This window comes from Spea bombifrons, chromosome 5 (genome assembly GCF_027358695.1).
Source record: "Spea bombifrons isolate aSpeBom1 chromosome 5, aSpeBom1.2.pri, whole genome shotgun sequence".
In the NCBI taxonomy this organism is placed as follows: domain Eukaryota; kingdom Metazoa; phylum Chordata; class Amphibia; order Anura; family Pelobatidae; genus Spea; species Spea bombifrons.
Window position 1 is genome coordinate 106,027,239 of NC_071091.1, and position 22,100 is coordinate 106,049,338.

At 41.3% G+C, this 22,100-nt stretch overlaps 1 protein-coding gene across 1 annotated transcript in view; it reads right to left on the reverse strand.

Moving 5' to 3' along the window:
- Positions 1-22,100, reverse strand: part of TRAPPC9 (trafficking protein particle complex subunit 9) — a 242,591-nt gene that overhangs the window by 143,084 nt on the left and 77,407 nt on the right. Inside the window, exon 17 of the mRNA XM_053466161.1 lies at positions 19,006-19,127. Coding sequence (XP_053322136.1) covers positions 19,006-19,127 — 122 coding nt within the window. The remainder of the gene's footprint in view (positions 1-19,005; positions 19,128-22,100) is intronic.

A 22,100-nucleotide genomic window follows, 5' to 3' on the forward strand; every position in this document is an offset into this window, starting at 1 on the left:
GGAATTAGAATGGGGTAAAAAAAAAAAAAAAAAAAAAAGATAAGTTTGGGTTCTAAACGCACATGTGCAGCGAGCGCGGAGCGAGTGCCGAGAAGGAGGCGTTACGTTTAGAGGATGGAAGGAGTTATTTTTAACAATGAAATTTAGAAAATTGGCATGGGGGTAACAAGCGAGGCCATGATGGGCCAGGAGCCGGTTTACGAGACATCTGAAAAGGCCAAAGATGCTTTTGGGGGGGGGTAGGTGGATAGCTCATCATCCCACCCAACCCTTAATTGGGTTTGTACCATGTGACGTCAGTGGGAACGATCTCCAACGTCGGTGGGACTGCATCCTGCAAGGGGGGCTCCGGTAGCCGGAGCCTAAAATTTCCCAGGTATGCTGGTCATGGGTACTGGTGGCCTACTGGACAGAGGTCTGACCTGGAAAAGCCCCCCAGACACCATCCTAACTGCAGAACATGGGGGTGTGACATTGTTTCCATGTTATGTCATATACTACTTATGTCCGGATTCCCCCTTTGTACTGCACTGCTGTATATGTTGGCGCTGTATACGTCAGTAAATAATAATGTGGCCGCAGGCAGCAGGAGATGTGTTCGGTTGCACAGATCTCTTGCAAGCCACGTTACTGGGGGTAGGGAGTCATATGTCTCGAAGCGCATGTGATGGTTGGATGAACCTTCAGACTGTAAACACGTTAGTGAATAGCGTGTGTTTTCTGACCGCGTGAAAAGCATTTAGTGTATCTGCGTCTAAGTAATTAAAACCCTGTAGGATAATTAATGCGGGCGCGCTGCCAATAAACGAACGCGGCCCCGGCTGATCGCTGCGTCTCCCGCGCTGTAAGAACCGATCGATACTTTTCATGCACGGCGACTTACTGTACGGGGCGGAAATGTTAATTAACCTCTTGAGTGCCAGGGTGATTCATGAAAAAGACTCAAAGCTTAATCAGTCGTTGGTCTCGTCTTAGATTCAGGAGCCGTATGTCTATCCCATGCATGTTTAACTCCCCTCACTGTATTACCCTCTACCACTTCTGCTGGGAGGCTGTTCCATTTATCTACCACCCAGGAGCCAGCCAGGATACTTGTGGTCGAAAATATCAACAAAAGTGCGATAAAGCATGTACAGGAGGTGTACCTAAGTATGCTTTCTGCTCACACTTCCTGGTTTCAGCAGAGGCAGCAGGGGGAGGAGTTAAATGAGTCTCATGTCTTATTTTCAAACTGCAATAACTAAAGAACGCCGGGAACGATCTGGATGCAATAAAATGCATTGGAGTGTATCTCAAGTAAACATTTCGGAGTATTTTTCATGATCCTAGTAGCCAAGTGATAGGCCTAATTAAAAGGATATATATATATATTGATTTCACAGCAACATTAATATTTTTACGCTCCCACCCACGTCTCCATAAAGCCATAAATTTATACGAGTGTTTAACCCGCGTCCTTCTGGGTTTTTTTTTCATAACCTATTCGCGATATTCATCAGGCTCGCTGGTTTAAATATTAGTCTAGCCGGGTCACTGAGCGATGAAATTGCAGCCTCTCTTTCCTGCGAAGCAAGAAGACGACGGCAACAAGTCGGCGGCGGCTAAAAATAGAACCTCGGCAGGCCGTGTAAAGACATAAATAATTCAGTACTTATTTGATTTTCTGAGTCTGTCCACTCAGCAGAGCGATCCTTCCTGAAAGGGGTGAAGAAAGAAAGGAATCAATAAATTCAGGAGAGATTAGATGGCATATTTTAAACCCGCGGCGGCTAAAAATAGAGTGTAGCAGAGGAGGAGACGTGCGCGGAATACGCTTAGCTCCGGGCAGGATGCTAAATGCACGTATTAAGCAGGTTGAATCTGGGGTCACCGGTTAAAACTGGTGCAAACGCCAAATAAACAGCATTTATTATTTTTTACATTATTTTAATATTTTTTTTAAGCATGTTCTAAAACCACCAAAAAAAAAAAAAATGTAAAATGTTATTTAAAACACCTCGGTCCGCCGGAATTAACGCTCATGAGTATAATTGAGAGGGGCATCACTCTAGAGCTCTTTAAAGGGGGTCTCGGACCCCATTTGTTATATTCATAAATTTAATTAATTTTTTTATATTTCCTAATCCTCTCTCTGTTTATAAAGCTACTTCCCACGAGCCGGAAGCTTCTGGAAGATCAAACAACGATGCTCCAATTGAGTCACATGTGTGATGTAATCACGTAAATATCATATATCCTTCCGCACGAGACGTAATGTCGTATTCACTAACCAGTTTTAAGAATATTACAAGGCATAGCTATGTGCAGTCTCTCTTCTTAAATAATCAGTCTTGTTATTTTATATCGTTTTCACATTGCGTAGCTTAACCCCTTAAGGACAATGGGCGGTCCCTAAACCCATTGAAAACAATGCATTTTGAGCCCGTGCATGTACGGGCTTTGTCATTAAGGGGTTAACAGATGAAGCCTCTTCTCTGCTTCTACTTCCCGAATGGCACAGCTTTTTTTAAATGAATATATATATATATATATATATATATTCATTTTAAAAAAAATATATAGCTACTTAGCAGGTTCATTCAATCCTTTCCTAGTTTGCATCTAAAGGAGGTTTCCAAGCATCAATAATTATTGATTATTTACAGCTCTGCGACGGAGAAAGAGTTCTCCGGGCTAAACAATGATGAATAAGCAAAAGTAAGACCTGGTAAAAACGCAACAGAAAATCAATGGCTTCTAAATTACGGCCGATGTTTGTCTGAAGCTGCAGAAACTTCAAAAGGTTAGCGCTAATAGGAGCGGACCCCAGAGAGAACAATGTCAGGGAGCCGGGGCAAATTCATCACTCGCAAAACCGGCCCACGTCTTATCCAACGGCAAAAAGAAAAGAACGGAGCGGAACCGAGAAAAAGCAAAAAAAAAAAAATGTAAAGAGAACAAAAACCTAAAAACAAAAAAAAAGTGAAATGTTTTTAACAAATTTGATAATTCCAGCACAAAACATGGGAAGTGCGGAAGAGAAGTTTTTAATTTGCAGAATGATATAGTGAAATTAACTCTTTAGAAAATAGATTTACAAAAAATTAGGTGTTGCTGCTGATGTCCCTCTTTGGCCCCAGATCCCGGTCCCTCCTTTTCTTCCCCCGATGCCCCTCTTTTCTAGGAGGTCAGAATGTTTGCGGGGTATGAGGGTATCGCAGGGTTCTACGGCCCTAAAACCCCCAATAATGTGTATAGAAACAGCAGGGAATTAAATGATGTCAATAAAATGCAGATTTTTCTACACACCTTACACTTTGTAAAGCCCCACCCCTAAAAGAAAAGTTTCCTTTTTTGGTCATCTGGCATTTTGGTGGGCGTGCCCAATCTCCCAACCTTTATCCGTAGCAAATTCAGAAACCGGGACAGAGATAGAGCTCGGTGGGATAGAGTGGCAAAATCAGGACAGTCTTGTGCAAATCGGGACAGTTGAGAGGAGTGGGTATGTCTGTCGCCAGCCATGTAAATCAAATTAGCAGCGGAGTCAGTAAATACTTAGCACAAAGGTATGACACTCGCACGCCCTCGTTAAACTACCGAAGCGACCCTCGATAACGGGCCGAGATGACAGCTTACACTAACACAAAGGTGAGTTAGAGCCGGGGGCTCCAGGTGGATGTCACGGCTGACGTCCGACGGGTAATATCAAGGGGGGGGCATTTATTACAAGCTATTCTACATGAAAACAGTAAAAAGTCTACTTAATATAGCAAATAAACATTTAAAATTGGCCTAAAAAGTCCTTTTTACATAACCTTCTCTTTAAATACAAGAAAATGTCTATTTAGTTGTAGAAAGAAATCTTAACGAAGCCGTGGCTCTGGGATTTGCCGAGGGCAATATCTACTAAACTATTTAAACTATTTAACTAATTTAACTTCCACACTGTGCATGGTTAATAATTCTAAAAAACTAATAATACACAGTAATTTTACAAACAAATATTAAATTATATATATATATATATTGTATATATCAATATTTATTTTGACGAGTCGGGTTGTTTATCGGACTGAGCAGAATAGGAGGTAAAGGAGGCTCCACCAGGAACAAGTGACGAGTATCTTAGGCAGCATTTACACAGTGAGTGGATCCTTTCAATGATCTCTCACATCTATGATGATGATATCCGTTTTGTTCTACTTGGGCAAAAAAAAAAATGCTTGCTCTAAAAAAAATTAGTTGGAATATTTTTTTTATGCCATTTTAAACAAAATTCTATGTAGAAATGTTCTTTTAACCATTTTAGTGCTGGATGGATATGCAGGAATCAGGACATTTCCCATAAAAATGGAACGTTCGATGAAATCCCACACTGCTAACGGAAATGACGGCGGGGAGAATGCGATTACTTCTTACCCCTTACATGTTACAATCTCAATAATAATACCAGGAATCTGCTGGGGCGAAAAATCAGCTATTTCCTATAAAAAATAAAAAGTAGTAATATGGCCCCCCAATTGCCTTGTTTCGCACCGGATACAGAAACTCTCTCCATGGAATATTAAGGAAAAGGGATACAGCTGTATCAGCATACCTGGGAACTCTGCGGGTTCTCCGGGTCAAGACCCGAATCCTCCGCCTATTTTTCCTTTAAATGGGGGTGGTGCCCGCTGCCGTCAGCAAGACCGCCCCCGACTTCAGCGGGAACTCCCATTAACGTCACTGTGCAGTCTTGGACGCGTCCCGCAAGGGAAGGCTCTGGGTAGCCGGAGCCCAGAAGTTCCCAGGTATGTGTAACAGTCGAACAACATGTGGAGCTGAAGGCAATACTGGGCCAAAGCAGAAATGAAAATATAACAGTAGTATCGCATTCCTTCTGAAGAAGAGACCTCCGAGGCCTCTACAGATTACTTGTTGGACATTTGTTGGTCCAATAAAAGGTATCATTTTTGACCATAGACTCCGATGCATGTCAAGCAAAGGTCCACCAACAATGAATGGACAGAAGCCACGCGTCTTTCGTTCGTGTCTTCCAGCCTATGCTTAACCAGTAAAATCAGTTCATGTGGCCCCAAAACTGCTACAAATGGTACATTTGGGGTATTTTTCTTTGTTTTGGATCATTTGCCTGTGATTCATTTTTAAGATCCACTTGAACTGACATTTCATCCCAAGGTGACAGACGCTTGTCTGCAGGGAACGGTCGGCCACTTAGCTCTAAAGACACTCCGACAGCTTGACGGATTCCCCTCTCTGGATCTCTGAAGGATTGTGATCTATGAGAAGGTCACACCGCTGACCCCGAAGCATTCATCATTGTGTTACCGCCTAAGTGGAGTGAGGTCACGTTTATAAACCACCAGCACAGCGGGACTCGCTATCTCTTCAAGGGCAACTCTATCATCAGGAACAAAGGTGAAAGGTCATCAGGCGTTTAACCTCCGGTGACCTCATCTCAGAGGTGACAAACTATGATGTCACCAGCAGAATTACACAGATTTTAGTAATGTGGAGCGTCTGTTAAATGCTGCCATCGGTGAAACGGTTAACACAGTACTAATCAGGGATGAAGTTATTTATGAAAGGGGTTGAATAAGCCAATTAGAAACATGAGTAAATACAATTATATGATGTGTAGTGGGTGCACGGAATCGCCGTCCGGTGTAGATGGTAAGAACATTGCAAGGAAGTTCAAAAATTCCTTTTTCAGAGGCTCAGCTTCTTCCACGTTAAGATAAAAGGATGGGATCTGTCAAGACGTCGGGAAATTGGACCGATCATTGAATTCTCAGAAGAACACGGCTGTGATAATTCCAGGCAGTATATTAAAGTATCGCACTCATATGGTACAGTTGACGTATAATGTCAGCGTTAGAGCGCGGCAGGTAATACCGCCACGTTCAGTAAAGCGATTCTGCGGATAAACTCATTTTCCTCCTATTTGCAAAGTGATGAAATCGTCCGTCAAAATAATTACGGAGAGGATTCCTACGAGGAGAGGAGACTGCGGAGCGCACGCTCCAAGGGGGGGGTGAGGCGACCGAATAGCAATGGTTCCCACAAAAAGAAACCCGTGGCAGGAGTTTGTAACTGATGTGCGGAAGAATATAAACTGGAACTATAATGTATTTAGAATTACGGGCCAAATTCCTCGTAGACCAATCGGAAGAAGACACAAGGAATTGACAGGTAATTATATATATATATATATATATATATATATATATATATACACATACATATACATACATACACACAGCGGGAGAAACGGGCGACTAGACGGGGGCCGGATGGGGTCTGATCTTCTCCCTATGTCTAACAGGGTCTGTGGCGGGACATTGAATAGAAGCCATTGAATAGACGCTCGTTTCTAATGTAACAAATAATCTCTCGAGTCTCCCGTGACTGAAAGCCCCTTAATAAAATCAAAGGATCGTTTGAGAATAATTAAATAAAAAGATTCATGCAATAGTGAGCATAACTAAAGTTTAATTAAAGTCCAATAAACAGGCGGTGTTCTTTTATAAAGATAGAGACATTTCATTTTAACCCCTTAAGGACAAGGCTGTTTTTTATTTATTGTTGTAACCTTCGTGACAATGGCTGTTTTAACACTTTTGCGGAGCTCGTGTTTAGATATAATTTTCCCCTCACCCATTTACTGTACCCACTCAAGTTATATATTGTGTTTTTCAGGACAAGATGGGCTTTCTTCAGATACCATTTTTTGTCATATTATCTAATTTTCTATAAAAGCAATAATAAAACATGATGAAAAATTGAGAAAAAAAAACATTTTCTCACTTTTATTTGAAAAATCTTTTACTCATCCACAAAAAGCTAATAAAAAAACCTGCTAAATAGATTCTACTATTAGTCCTGAGTTTAGAAATACCCAATGGTTTATGTTTTTTTTTTGCTTTTTTTCTACAAGTTATTGGGTAGAAGTAGCGTTTTACTATTTCAAAACCAATGTTTTACCAAATCTGGTCGTTCTGCCCCCATGTGCTATTTCGGGGATCTTTAAAGCCAGCTAATCCAATTTACCCCATCAAACCATATATTTTTGAAAACTAAATTACGGACACCTAGAGCTGATTATATCGTAAATCTCAGGGAACATCTCTGTTCTCCCCAAATGGAGAGCTGGATTGCCACCCTAGGTCTAGGTGTAGCTGGCAATAAAACCAAACCTCCCGACGTTTTAGAGCTGGAGAACCTTGTGATAGCCTCATACCCAGCAAATATTCTGAGCTCCTTCAAAATAATTGAAAATAATGTTCAATTTAACCTGTATAAAGGAGAAGATCACATTAATGTATTTAGAAAGATTCAAAATAAACATCTGGGTGGAACAGCACCGTAGCTTGTTCTTTTTTGGGTTTTGGGGTAATCATACCTGCCAACATGCCAATATCCCACCATGGGGTATCACAACGGAGGTTCTCGCCGCAGAATACCTGCCTCCACCCCAAGCCGGACATTCCGCGCCTCAAGCTTCCAACAACTCCGAATGTCTCGTCCTCAAAAAACTACAACTGTCTCTTTAAGATTCTTTATATTCAAGCGTTCCAAACACAAGGAATTATTTGGAAAGCATCCCAGAATAAGACGAGCAGGAAAAAAAAAAAAAAAAAAAAAATTATAAAAGAATTAAAAAACAGAAAGAAAAAGTGCATAACTTCATGTGATTTAACAAAGCTAACCTCTACCGGGGATTAATAAAACATCGCAGAGACGATTGTTTAATCACAAATTCTTTTTTATATGAATGAAACTTTCGGCTGTGAAGCTGCCGCTGCCGTCATTACGGCGGGCGATAAACTCCGCTTTTATTACAATGGCTTTGATCCGGGAGAGGAGGAGGTTAGGTGGGAAGCGATCTCTCAGGGCGATCTCTCTCCGGTATGAAATATTTATACTAGTCAAAGAACATTTGAAGCATTTTGCAATTCATGACATTTTGGAATATATTCCTCTCTGGGAGAATTGCTTTATTTCACATTACTGCCCTTTCGCTGAAAGTTTTACATTCGGAAGACTAATGAAGGTTTTGGTCGCCGTCTCGCAATCTCATAAAAAGTAAACAGAGCTAAATGTTACGAGTGGGAAAAAAACATGGCCGACCCCGGCAATGTCAACACTTGCCAAGTCTATTTAAGAGGAACGGTCAGGTCTGAAATTAATCCATAGTTAAACCAACGAAGTCTAATTTTTTTTTTTATTATTATTATTTTTTTTTTTTTTTTATTACTGGTGTTATTTTTAATATTTATTAAAAAAAATATATTTTAGAATTACTAAAATTATTAAAATTAAATGTTATTACTAAAATGTATTATGATTATATTATTGCTAAAATTAAATATTACTAAAATGATTTATAATTATTAAAATTAAATATAAAAAAGGAATTATATTATTGCTAAAATTAAATATTACTAAAATGATTTATAATTATTAAAATTAAATGTTATTAGTACTAAAATGTATTATATTATTGTTAATTTTAAAAATTACTAAAATTAATTATTCAAATTAAATATTACTAAATATTATATTTATTATTATTATTGTATTATTATAACAAATACATTTCATTATTATTACTAAAATTAAATTTTACTATTAATTATTATTAAAGTATTCAAAAATATAGAGAGGATAAATTATGCAAACTCTCCTTGGTATACCATGAGTCCTTGGTGCATATCGCGTTGGAACCCCCTTGCTGTACTCTGTACAGGCTGCAGGTCATTTTATATTAATAAATACCATACATAAAGCAGGTTACAGACATTTGGTTTATTTTAGTTGTTCTGTCCACCTAAGAACTCGATACTATACCTTGTAGATCGTTGCTTGTGTCACATTTCCATTTTCCTCCAATTCTAATTTCGTTTTGATCTAAGAAACAAACGCCTTCCTCTTGGAACTTTGCAAAATACTACATCCTAAAACAATAAATAATAATGATAAAGCGCCTTCGCATTCTGCGGCACTCGTCGTAATCTCCGTCCTGTTACCAAGGACTACTCTACAATCCCACGACACAGATCGAGGTTCCATTTTAAAGAAAGATACTTCTAGTCGCGCAGATAACTTTTGGAGGGTCTCGGGATTTATTACAGGAGGAGAAATGTTAGAACAAGAGGCCAGAGTCTAAATCTAGAGGGCTGCGTGGCTCCGAGCTTGTAAGGAAAAGGCAAGAATCAGGGTTACTGTCTGAGGAACTCTGCAGGTTGGAGCTGGGATCAGTGTGCGCGCGCGTGTTGATGGGTGTGTGTGCACGTGTGTGTGTGTTGAGTGGTGTGTGTGCGTGCGCGTGTATGTGTGTTGGGCTGTGTGTGTGTGTTGATCGGGGTACGTGTGCGTCTGTATGTGTGTTGATGGGTGTGTGCGCCTGTGTGTGTGTGTGCGCGCCTGTGTTGACGGGGGATAACGCTGTAGGAATCCATGAGGTTGTGTTTATCGTTTGTGTAAGTGAAATTGTTGTGAGATGCACTACTTGTTACGTCTTGTTTATCCATTGTACAGCGCTCCGGAATATGAAAGTGCTATATAAAATAATAATATGTCTGTGTGTTTATGTATATATCATTATTCATAGTGCCGCCCCAGGGGGCCCCAGTGATCGGCAGATCTCACACCCGCACACCGCTGCGCTTGTCTTGTGCTTTTTATGAAAAATGATTTAGCGTTTGTAAAAACCCCTTGGAGGGATTGGGGGTCCCGGGAGACCCGGAGAAACGAGCGCCTTCACAGGGCGGATAATGGCGGCACCCGGCGGGTCCCTCCGGATGCACGCGCTCCTTGGAGGAAAGCGGTTTCGGTTTGAAAAAAGGGATGTTTTGTGAAATCGTGTGGAATATAAAGTGGAGCCGACAGCGCGGATCAACAGAACGCAATCAATGTCAGGGAGGGCGGCAGCAATAATGCAAAGAATAAAGGTTATTAACACGCGAGGAGGGGGGTTTAAAGGGGAAATCATATCGCGCCGCGTGGGAACGAGTGATTCACGCCTTCACGGTAATTCCTGTACAAAGCTTTTTATGGGACTTCCAGCCCTAGAAAAATGCAAACCCCGGAATTCTTTCCGTATATAAAATTATATCTATTATTCTCAGATTTTATCTCTTTTCTTTATCTAAAAAGTATAAGCAGAAAATAAACCCCGTAACCCCGTGTATACCTAAAACCCGAATACTTAAAGGAAACTCACTTATTTTTAGTGTCAGCGAATGCGTTATCAGAAACACAAACGTATAACTGCTTCAGAGATCTTCAACACGAAGAAAGGCGTTCACAACGGTGTTATCTCTGCTTCTCAGGGAAAAGGAAAAACATATTCTCTTAGCGCTAAACTGGGTAACCCCCCAGCACTGTATACAGTAATATAACCCCCAGCGCTGTATACAGCAATATAACCCCCCCAGCGCTGTATACAGTAATATAGCCCCCGGCGCTGTATACAGTAATATAACCCCCAGCGCTGTATACAGTAATATAACCCCCAGTGCTGTATACAGTAATATAACCCCCCAGCGCTGTGTACAGTAATATAACCCCCAGCGCTGTATACAGTAATATAACCCCCCAGCGCTGTATACAGTAATATAACCCCCCCAGCGCTGTATACAGTAATATAACCCCCGGCGCTGTATACAGTAATATAACCCCCCCAGCACTGTATACAGTAATATAACCCCCACCACTGTATACAGTAATATAACCCCCCAGCGCTGTATACAGTAATATAACCCCCCGCGCTGTATACAGTAATATAACCCCCCAGCACTGTATACAGTAATATAACCCCCCAGCACTGTATATAGTCATATAACCCTCCCCAGCACTGTATACAGTAATATAACCCCCCAGCGCTGTATACAGTAATATAACCCCTCCCAGCGCTGTATACAGTAATATAACCCCCCCAGCGCTGTATACAGTAATATAACCCCTCCCAGCGCTGTATACAGTAATATAACCACCCCAGCGCTGTATACAGTAATATAACCCCCAACACTGTATACAGTAATATAACTCCCAGCACTATATACAGTAATATAACCCCCCAGCGCTGTATACAGTAATATAACCCCCAGCGCTGTATACAGTAATACAACCCCCAGCGCTGTATACAGTAATATAACCCCCCAGCACTGTATACAGTAATATAACCCCCAGCGCTGTATACAGTAATATAACCCCCAGCGCTGTTTACAGTAATATAACCCCCCAGCGCTGTATACAGTAATATAACCCCCAGCGCTGTATACAGTAATATAACCCCCAGCACTGTATACAGTAATATAACCCCCCAGCACTGTATACAGTAATATACCCCCAGCACTGTATACAGTAATATAACCCCCAGTGCTGTATACAGTAATATAACCCCTCCCAGCGCTGTATACAGTAATATAACCCCCCCAGCGCTGTATACAGTAATATAACCCCTCCCAGCGCTGTATACAGTAATATAACCCCCCAGCGCTGTATACAGTAATATAACCCCCAGCACTATATACAGTAATATAACCCCCAGCGCTGTATACAGTAATATACCCCCAGCGCTGTATACAGTAATATAACCCCCCAGCGCTGTATACAGTAATATACCCCCAGCGCTGTATACAGTAATATAACCCCCCAGCGCTGTATACAGTAATATAACCCCTCCCAGCGCTGTATACAATAATATAACCCCCCAGCGCTGTATACAGTAATATAACCCCTCCCAGCACTGTATACAGTAATATAACCCCCAGCGCTGTATACAGTAATATAACCCCCCAGCGCTATATACAGTAACAACCCCTCCCAGCGCTGTATACAGTAATATAACCCCCCAGCACTGTATACAGTAATATAACCCCCAGCTCTGTATTCGGTAATATAACCCCCCAGCGCTGTATACAGTAATATACCCCCCCAGGACTGTATACAGTAATATAACCCCCAGCTCTGTATACAGTAATATAACCCCCCAGCGCTGTATACAGTAATATAACCCCCAGCGCTGTATACAGTAATATAACCCCCAGCGTTGTATACACCAATATAACCCCTCCCAGCGCTGTATACAGTAATATAACCCCCCCAGCACTGTATACAGTAATATAACCCCCCAGCGCTGTATACAGTAATATAACCCCCCAGCGCTGTATACAGTAATATAACCCCCCAGCGCTGTATACAGTAATATACCCCCTAGCGCTGTATCCAGTAATAACCCCCAGCGCTGTATACAGTAATATAACCCCCAGCGCTGTATACAGTAATATAACCCCCCCAGCACTGTATACAGTAATATAACCCCCCAGCGCTGTATACAGTAATATAACCCCCCAGCGCTGTATACAGTAATATAACCCCCCAGCGCTGTATACAGTAATATACCCCCTAGCGCTGTATCCAGTAATAACCCCCAGCGCTGTATACAGTAATATAACCCCCAGCGCTGTATACAGTAATATAACCCCCCAGCACTGCATACAGTAATATAACCCCCCGTGCTGTATACAGTAATATAACCCCCCAGCGCTGTATATAGTAATAACCCCCCCAGCGCTGTATACAGTAACATAACCCCCAGCGCTGTTTACAGTAATATAACCCCCCCAGTGTTGTATACAGTAATATAACCCCCCCAGTGCTGTATACGGTAATATAACCCCCCCAGCGCTGTGTACGGTAATATAACCCCCAGTGCTGTATACAGTAATATAACCCCCAGCGCTGTATACAGTAATATAACCCCCAGCGCTGTATACAGTAATATACCCCCCAGCGCTGTATACAGTAATATACCCCCAGCGCTGTATACAGTAATATAACCCCCAGCGCTGTATACAGTAATATAATCCCCAGCGCTGTATACAGTAATATAACCCCCCCAGTGTTGTATACGGTAATATAACCCCCCCAGTGTTGTATACGGTAATATAACCCCCCCAGTGTTGTATACGGTAATATAACCCCCCCAGTGCTGTATACGGTAATATAACCCCCCAGTGCTGTATACGGTAATATAACCCCCCCAGCGCTGTGTACGGTAATATAACCCCCCCAGTGCTGTATACAGTAATATAACCCCCAGCGCTGTATACAGTAATATAACCCCCAGCGCTGTATACAGTAATATACCCCCCAGCGCTGTATACAGTAATATACCCCCAGCGCTGTATACAGTAATATAACCCCCAGCGCTGTATACAGTAATATAACCCCCAGCGCTGTATACAGTAATATAACCCCCAGCACTGTATACAGTAATATAACCCCCAGCGCTGTATACAGTAATATAACCCCCCCAGCGCTGTATACAGTAATATAACCCCCCAGCACAAAAATAGATAAAATCTGGAAAGGGGCAAATACTTTTTTCACCGCTGTGTAGGTGCCGTGCGTACATTTTATTTTTTTAGCCACCAAACTTTGCCACAGAAATCTTTGTAGCTGCGCACTTTGTCGTTTTCTATCTAATTTTGGAGTCATTTATGATGCGTTCCAAAAATTACTTTTGGCAGCTGTTTCTTCTTAGTGCCATCCTTTATTTATGAAGCTTTAGCACCAGAATAAGTAAAATGCATACAAAAAACCCACATCCATAAATAATGACGCTGCAGCAAGAAGAAGCACGGAACACAACCCAGACACAAAATCAGAGGTGATTTAATAAATATATATCTACACAAAGTATGGATGGGGGGAGCGGAAGAGATCACCTTTCCACAGAGGTGATGACTAAATGGCCAATTATTCTTGTAAAGGTTAAAAAGGCAGTAAAAAGAAAAGTAAACCCCCCAGCGCTGTATACAGTAATATAACCCCCAGCGCTGTATACAGTAATATAACCCCCCAGCGCTGTATACAGTAATATAACCCCCCAGCGCTGTATACAGGAATATAACCCCCCAGCGCTGTATACAGGAATATAACCCCCCAGCGCTGTATACAGTAATATAACCCCCAGTGCTGTATACAGTAATATAACCCCCAGTGCTGGATACAGTAATATAACCCCCCAGCGCTGTATACAGTAATATAACCCCCAGCGCTGTATACAGTAATATAACCCCCAGTGCTGGATACAGTAATATAACCCCCAGTGCTGGATACAGTAATATATATTGCTTTATGGCAATGCTAATAAAGTCTGTTCCTTCATAGACTTTCATTAATCAGAAAGTCCGTCTGGGTGATTGAGACTGAGCCATTCTATTGTTTCCCACAGGCCGTATGATAAGGAGTCGGGGTGTTTGTCTAGTATATTGGGCTCAGATAATAGATGTCTAATATGCAGCCGCCTGAAAACACAACTTAAAAACTAGAACTAGCTTAATAATACTATTTCAAGAACTTAATTTTATTTGAAATTAATAAAAATGTTAAGAATTCTCTTACAACTTAGGCTGTTCCCATTAAAGCATTAGTTGTTTTTAAATACCTCAGCAATACATTCCAAGTCTCTGTACCGGCTACTCATGTCACATCACATACAGGCTACAATTACAAATTCCCTCTGAAAATACGAATGGGGCAAACGTTCACACAATGAAATAATTCTATCAGGGCAGAGATTCAGCATTCGGCTGTAACAATAACGACACTTCTAATACGAGATTTTCATTATAAATCCGGTACTTTTATAAAGTAAGAACAGAACCTTTAAAGCACAAAATAAACGTACCAATATTTCTTTTAACCATTTTCGGAAAAATATAAATGATACAATGTAAAAAAAACACGGATAATTACATTGTATTTCCTCCTGACAGAGTGAATAACGGGGGTCGTTTGCGAAGTTACAAACACACCCAAGTCCATATAAAATATTTAGCACCTGAAAGATGGTTATTGGACGGAGGGACCCCCTTGCAGGGGCATTGGGGGGCAGTTTTCCAATTCCGTCAGGCTTTGGATCATTGCAGCCTCGCTGCGTCTCATGAAATATTTACCGGCCGCTAGTAAATGGGATGCAGAACAAATTTATTTACGAGGGGGCTTTATTGCGTTATCGGTTTCCTTCGGAGAGCGGCACCAGAAGGTTTTATCAGATAATCCCAAGGTTTGAGGCTTACCGTGTTCTGTCCAAATGGAAGCCTATAGGCCAGGTAAGGGCCCCGGGGGCTTCTCCAGGGCCACATTGAAGGTCCTACCGCAGAAAGACGGTCAATAATGCTCTAGAACCCGCGTGGCTGTCGGGGAAAGCTGAAGGGAATGGCATTTGTGCTTTTAAAGCGAGATCTTATTCATGAACGGTGACGTCAGATAAACCGTCTCAGGACAGAACCATCTACGGAGGCATTCGGAGCCCAAGGCAGGCGAGGCGGAGGGCATACCGACACGTCAGCCAACAGACCAACCAAGTTCTAGATAAGAACATGTTGACTTCATCGCGCTGTGCCCAAAACGCATTGATGGAGAAAGACGGCGGAACTCCAGAACAGAGCCCAGAACAGAGCCCATAACGCCGCGTCATATTACCCCTCCGGGACTTAATGACTTTAATTCTCGTCAACGTTTCTTCCGATCCACAAAATTCTATATTGTTCTTTTGAACGGCACATCTTGTTGAAGATCAGCGCGAGCGCATGAATTATTTACATCCAGTTTCATTCACTTTATTCTAGAGGAATGTACATTCCGTATGAAACTATCAGTGTTTTATGACTGAGAACATCGGTAGAATTCTTTCATTTTTCTTGCCTTTTATAATTTTATAATTTCTTTTATAATTGTATACAATGTTATCATATATATTTTATTATTTTTTAATTCTTTTTCTTTGTCGTCGGTGCAGCTGTCTCAGCTTTCTCAACAAGTTCTAGAAAGTTCGACAAATGTATTTGGGGGGGGATAAAAAACATATAAACAATAGAAATATATTGCCAAAGCCTGTATGTATGCATGTATGTATGTGTATATATATATATATATATATATATATATATATATATATATATATATATACACAGTATGATATAGGGTGGGGTTCCAGCCAAGATAAATTGGTTCATTCATCAACTGTGGAAGGGGAATAAAAAAATAAATAAATAAAAAAAAAGTGAAGTGGCCGACAAGAAACATCCGCTTAAGGAGTTAACAGAACAATAAGTGATAAAGCTCAAAAATGCATGAATAGATCCCATTTGGGGGAAGCTCTGAAGCATCGAGTTTCCGTGTGATGAGCTCCTGAGTCCCAACAGATATTTAACTCAGAAGATCTCAGGGAATGTGAGAGTTCCGGGGGGGAATAGCGGATTCCCTGAGATCCCAGTTAGGAGTCTGGAGTTCCCCACGGAGTATCTTTAGTCTAAAACTCGGATCGCTTATAATAAAGCCAAGAAGGGAGTGAACACTTAAAGAAGAACGTGATCTCGGTTGACCAAATTGGTTTTCACGGGAGAAATGTTACGACAAGAGCTAATCTAAAGTTAGAGGGTTGTAAGGAAGTTTTACTTTACTGAGCGGGCGGTAGATAAGTGGAACAGACTCCCAGCAGAGGTGGTAGAGGGTAATACAGTGAGGGTATTAAGCACGGGATAGACATACAGCTCCTGAATCTAAGACGAGACCAACGACTGATTAGGGTTTTTAAAGCAGGGGAAACGGGCAGGTCTGCCGGCAGATTCTATGGAAGGACAGATGGATGGACAGACTTCCAGCCGTCGGGTTATTGAGACGGACAGGAAGGAGTGTAGGAGGATGACAGAAATCACCAAGTCTAGGATTTCTGTCTCAGCCGCAGCATCCGCATTATGCGCGTCGGAGGGTGTTGAGCCATCGGGCAAACGGACTAATGTCCGCCGACAGCATCCTGCGGCAATACGCCTCTGTTTGAAGGGAAGGGTTAACGGTAACCATGGCAGCCCGTTCCCAGAGCGGAATTATCGCTGAGTACCTGTCTCTGGCAGAACAGCCATAAACGTACCTATTAACAGCCTGCAATGAATCTTTAAACACTGCAACAGGGGACCAAATCCAGCTAAATATAGCTCTGCGGTGTGCGAGAGACAAATGTGTCCTCAGAAAAACTTTTCCGCGTATTCACACTGCACAGACACCTAGAACCAGCCTGCCGATCGGCCCCATTCGGCCCCGTCTGCTGTAATCAGTCGTTGGTCTCGTCTTAGATTCAGGAGCCGTATGTCTATCCCATGCATGTTTAATCCCCTCACTGTATTACCCTCTACCACCTCTGCTGGGAGGCTGTTAGATTATGAGTTTTAACATTTCTCCTCCTGTACTTTGTTAAATCATGGTAAGTATTTAAATGTCTCTCTCTCCCGTCCCCTGGACGTATTGAGGTCCATTAGTTTCTTCTAATGATTTTTATCCTGCAGACCATTCCCCCATTGTAGTTGCTCTCCTCTGAACTCTCTCCGATGTGTTAATATCCTTCTAGAGATGGGGGTCTCCAGAACGGCCCCCAATACTCTACGTGAGGTCTGACCAGAGATCTGTAAAGTAACAGAACCTCCTCCCTCTTCCTGCTATTAATGCCACCAGCCATACATACATGCCCCAGCACCCTGCCTGCGTTTTTCGGCACTTTACTGCATTTTCTGCTTACCTTTAAGTCATCAAAAATAATAACTCCCAAGTCCCTCTCTTCTGTTGTCGCTGACAGGACAGGGTCCCCAATGCTATATTAAGCCTTGGAATTTTTATGTCCCAAGTGCATTACTTTACATTTATCAACATTAAACTGCAGCTGCCACTCGCTCCACCATTCTTCTGATTTATTTAAATCATTCGTCATTTGACTTGTTCCACCTGTAAGGTCTACCCCGTCGCAGACCTTTGTATTATCTGCAAAAATACGTCCCTCATGATGTTTTGTAATATTACTAAAAAACTATTAAAAAAATACCCAATACTGATCCCCGAGGTACCCCGCTAGAAACAAGTCCTTTCTCTAAATATACCCCAAAAACTCCAACGCTCTGCCTCCTGTCATTGAATCCATTGGCTTATCCATTCACCTATTTACCAAAAGACTGCACTTTGTGACATCCTAGATGGGGTAACCCCCTCCAAAGAGAGATTTCAGGTGTGGAAATGGATATTATTAGCCTGATCCCCACCCAAACCGAGCCTGATCACCCTAAGGAACCCAAAGACTTCCATCCATGCCCTGGCCAAAGGACTAAAAGAGTTAATTCTTTGTAAAGAATAAAAGAAAAGGTCATCGATGCTCCCGTAATACAAACAAAAGGTCGACTATTTCGGAACCAAAACACGCGTGTGTGATATAGGAAGCTATCCGAGGAACTTTCATAAGTGCGGCAATTAGAAGAGGATTAGAGTGCGCGTTTCCGGTCAGAGAAGCCCAGTCACTCTTCCATAACACAGCTCCAGCGAGTCCTTTTATTGCAATGATATTATGAGAACATTGCGAGGATATTCCAGGGGACAGAATGATGATTATGTTATTGTTCTAAGGGCAGTCGCGCATGTCTGAAGCTCAATGGGTCCCTCTTGTGTTCTCAAGAAGAACTGCACAACCCCATCAAAATCGGATGCAGCGAAAACAGGACTTATTTTCCTATTTCCACGTTAAATGTATATTGAAGTCCATTTTCCAAGGACTCCGGTGCATTTTACTGCACGCAAATCAAAGCAGGCATTCTTTACTTACTAGAGATAGAAAGTTAGACCTCTGTCTCACGTAACTCCGCCCCCAGCTGCCTCTCCTGAAAGCAGGAAGCGTTCGTGTGTACACCTCCTGCACATGCCCAGTAGAGCTCCCATTCTAGTCAATGTAGTCTAGTCCAGTAGTCAACAGGAGTAGCGGCAGCCAATGAAATGTATGTTATCTGAACATTGATGTTTTGCTAGCATACATGTGATTGGCTGCATGCGTGTGAGTCGGGAAGTAACAGGTGGCACGGGCAGAGCTCTTCATAGGTCACCCTATGATGTCATCATGTCACCCAGGCCGTTAAAAATATCTAAAAAAATCAAACAAATGAACCCATAAAATAAAAGATAAGCCGCTGCTTCCGTTACCTTCACGTGGCTAAAATCGCTCCGGCTGCCGTCAGGCGGGTTGAGGGTCTTGCTCTCCGCTCTGGGTTTGACAGCCTGTCGGAAGGGGCTGGAAATCGGGAGGCCGCTGACACTGATGCCGTCTGCGGGGAAACAAACAGCAAACACAATTCAGATGACTAACAAGATCCATGCGCTACTGGTTAGCAGCTCCAGAGCTGCAGCTTCCCCACGGGGTAAACGTTTTGGGGGGTTTTCTGGGTTTCATGAATACATGCTGTATTAGTGGTGTGGCATTATTTAACAAGTTTTACTTTGTACCGACCAATCAATTTGTTTGTAGCTTTGTGCACACCGTGGGAGTAGTCACTTTAACCTCCTTATTCCTCCCCATCAATTATTTCTCCCATGTTAATAAGTCGCTAATTGTTGCTGATTGGTTGAGGCAACGCTGTGGAAGTGAGGACTTCGGGGCAAGAAATTAATTAGATAATGCTATTTTGTCAGCTTTTGCCACAAATCGTTGTGAAAGTTCTGAAAATTCATAATTTTTCCAGGAACAACTAATAGGCATGCGATACAAAAGCGGACGCTGATAGGCTGTTGCCATAGCTACCCGAAAACACTTTCCTAAAAGTTTCTTGCTTTTGTGAGATGAAACCTTTAGGGTCCAAAAAAATAAAATAAAAGAATAAAATGAGAGATCTGCTTAGATTTAGGTGCTAGAGAGCGGAATAAGTGGAACGGCACCTTTAATTCGGCAGTGTGACTCTCTCCATTCCTCGCTTTAATACGCACAACCGGATTGTGTAACAAAGCGCACCTGAGAAAGCGTTACCGGCGGACGCCAAAATTAAATTACTAAACGAAAGCAGATTTAAAAATAGCCCATTGAGTCCTCCCGGGGTAATTACACGTTACTCATGCGCGGCTGCTGGATGGAACGGCAATAAAAAAAAATTATCATAATAAAAGAAAGAAAGAAGGAATATTATCCAATATGCTTATTAACATGAGAGAGTGTTTGTGTTCACGAGCCGGCTCAGCGCAGGAGGAATACAAAGGGTTAAGAGCGCGGCGTTTTAGGAGTTAATGGGGTTTCGCTGACTTACAGCGCAGGATTTATCAGGTTTTTAATCCGTCATTAAGGGACATATTCGTAAAATGCAATATCGATGCAATTAGGGAAACGCGGAGGGTTCAGCAATATATTGGTTTTGACTGCGACTGCCCCATGTTTAGCCTAAATGTATAGTTAACCCCTTGTGGTTTGTGCCCAAAAGACTTCCAGCATTTTTAACCATCTCCCTAACCGTCAGTCTTTCATTTTTTCGTGAAGCCACACAAATTATATAATGCTTTTTTTAATTTTTTTTGGACAGATAGAGCTTTCTTCTGATACTTCCAGCAGTCTGACATGTAGTATGAAGAATTCATTAAAATATATTTTTTTTTATTATTTTTTTTCTAATATTTTACCAGGAAAATGGTCCCCAAACCAGTTCAGTTGACCAAATGAAATGGGAAAACCCATATTATTATTAATAATCATATAAAAATTACAACAAATAATACAAATACAACAAAAAAATTATAATACCAATAATAAAAATGCCAATAATAATAACACTAATGATGATGACAATAATACCAATAATAACACTAATAATCATGAAAATATGAATAATAATAATATGGCTCTATTATTCTACGGGTTAAATATTCTAATAGATTGTATATCTAATGGGGTAATAATTAATTGCCATGATATTCTATCTGTGCTCCGGATTATAGAATCTCTGACTTGGGATCAGCGGATATATATAAAGGACAGGTGACATTTTCTATAAACCAGCAAAGTAAAACATTCATCAATTTAAAAACCCGATCAGAACGTGAAAAACACGAAGACGCCCGATCCCCGATAACGCAATTATTTTTATTACGCCGCGTCCGCGGTCTAACGGCTCAGCTGTCGGCTATTGTGTTACACGTCTCGGGGGATCTCATTTACTTTCACATCTCCAGGTTTCCTCACATGTAAGTTCCGGCTCTCCCGGGAGGCTGCCGTGGGACCGATACTTGGCTTTTGGGAAGAGATCTTAAGAAAAATGTAAACGTCTGCGCAAATATATGTACGGTATTTCACACGGGCGCGGTGAAAGTTCCACTCGCCGGCAGAGGTGTCATTGTGCGATGTCGCTGCTTAGTACATCAAATACGGAGAATTAATAGAGCTGTAAGGTTCAAGAGACTGGAAGGTGATTGGGTAACAAAAAAAAAAGGTCTAAAGTTGCATTAGGCGACGAAGAAGAGACCTCTGAGGTCTCAAAAGCTTAAGCAACTTTACAACTTTTTTCTTTGTTGGCCAATACAAAGTATCACGCGTGGCCGTGATGGAACACCGTTCCTGGCGTGTCTGATGGTCAGTCTGGGTCAGACGTATCGATCTATTTTTTGGGGGGGGGAAAGTACATAATTACTAATTCTAATTATTAAAAATGATTAGCACATTATTATTATTATAAATTATTAGCACGTCATTATAAAAAAATTAATAGCACATTATTATTTCTAATTATGAGCACATTATTATTATTACAAATTATTAGCATATACATTTTACTAATAGGACATAATAATAATTCTTAGAACATAATTATTAATTATGAGCACATGATTATGACTGATTTATACAGGGCGTGTAAACCCTGCCTTAGTCAGGTATATAGGATAAGCCAAATGAACCACCAGTCAACAAACATCTAATCAAAAATTTGTCAAAAAACAGCTAATTTAAAATCCGTCAAAATCATCAAAACTAATACTTTTCGGCTTTAAGGTTCTTTTAAGAAAAAGCATGATCGGAATGCCGCCCCACCCCCCAATTAAAGATTTCGAATGTAATACATTCAAGATTATTCTTTCCCAATCTGCGCATTTATTAAACGTGCAGCATGTTATAAATTGCATTAATCATATTTCTGAGCCGTCGGAATTAATACATTAGAAACGCACCCAGAATGCTGGATATTTATAGAGATCCTCCGGTTTAAGTGGATAATCCATTTTTAAAGCTTGGCGTAATATACTTTATATCTTTTCATGTAAGTTTT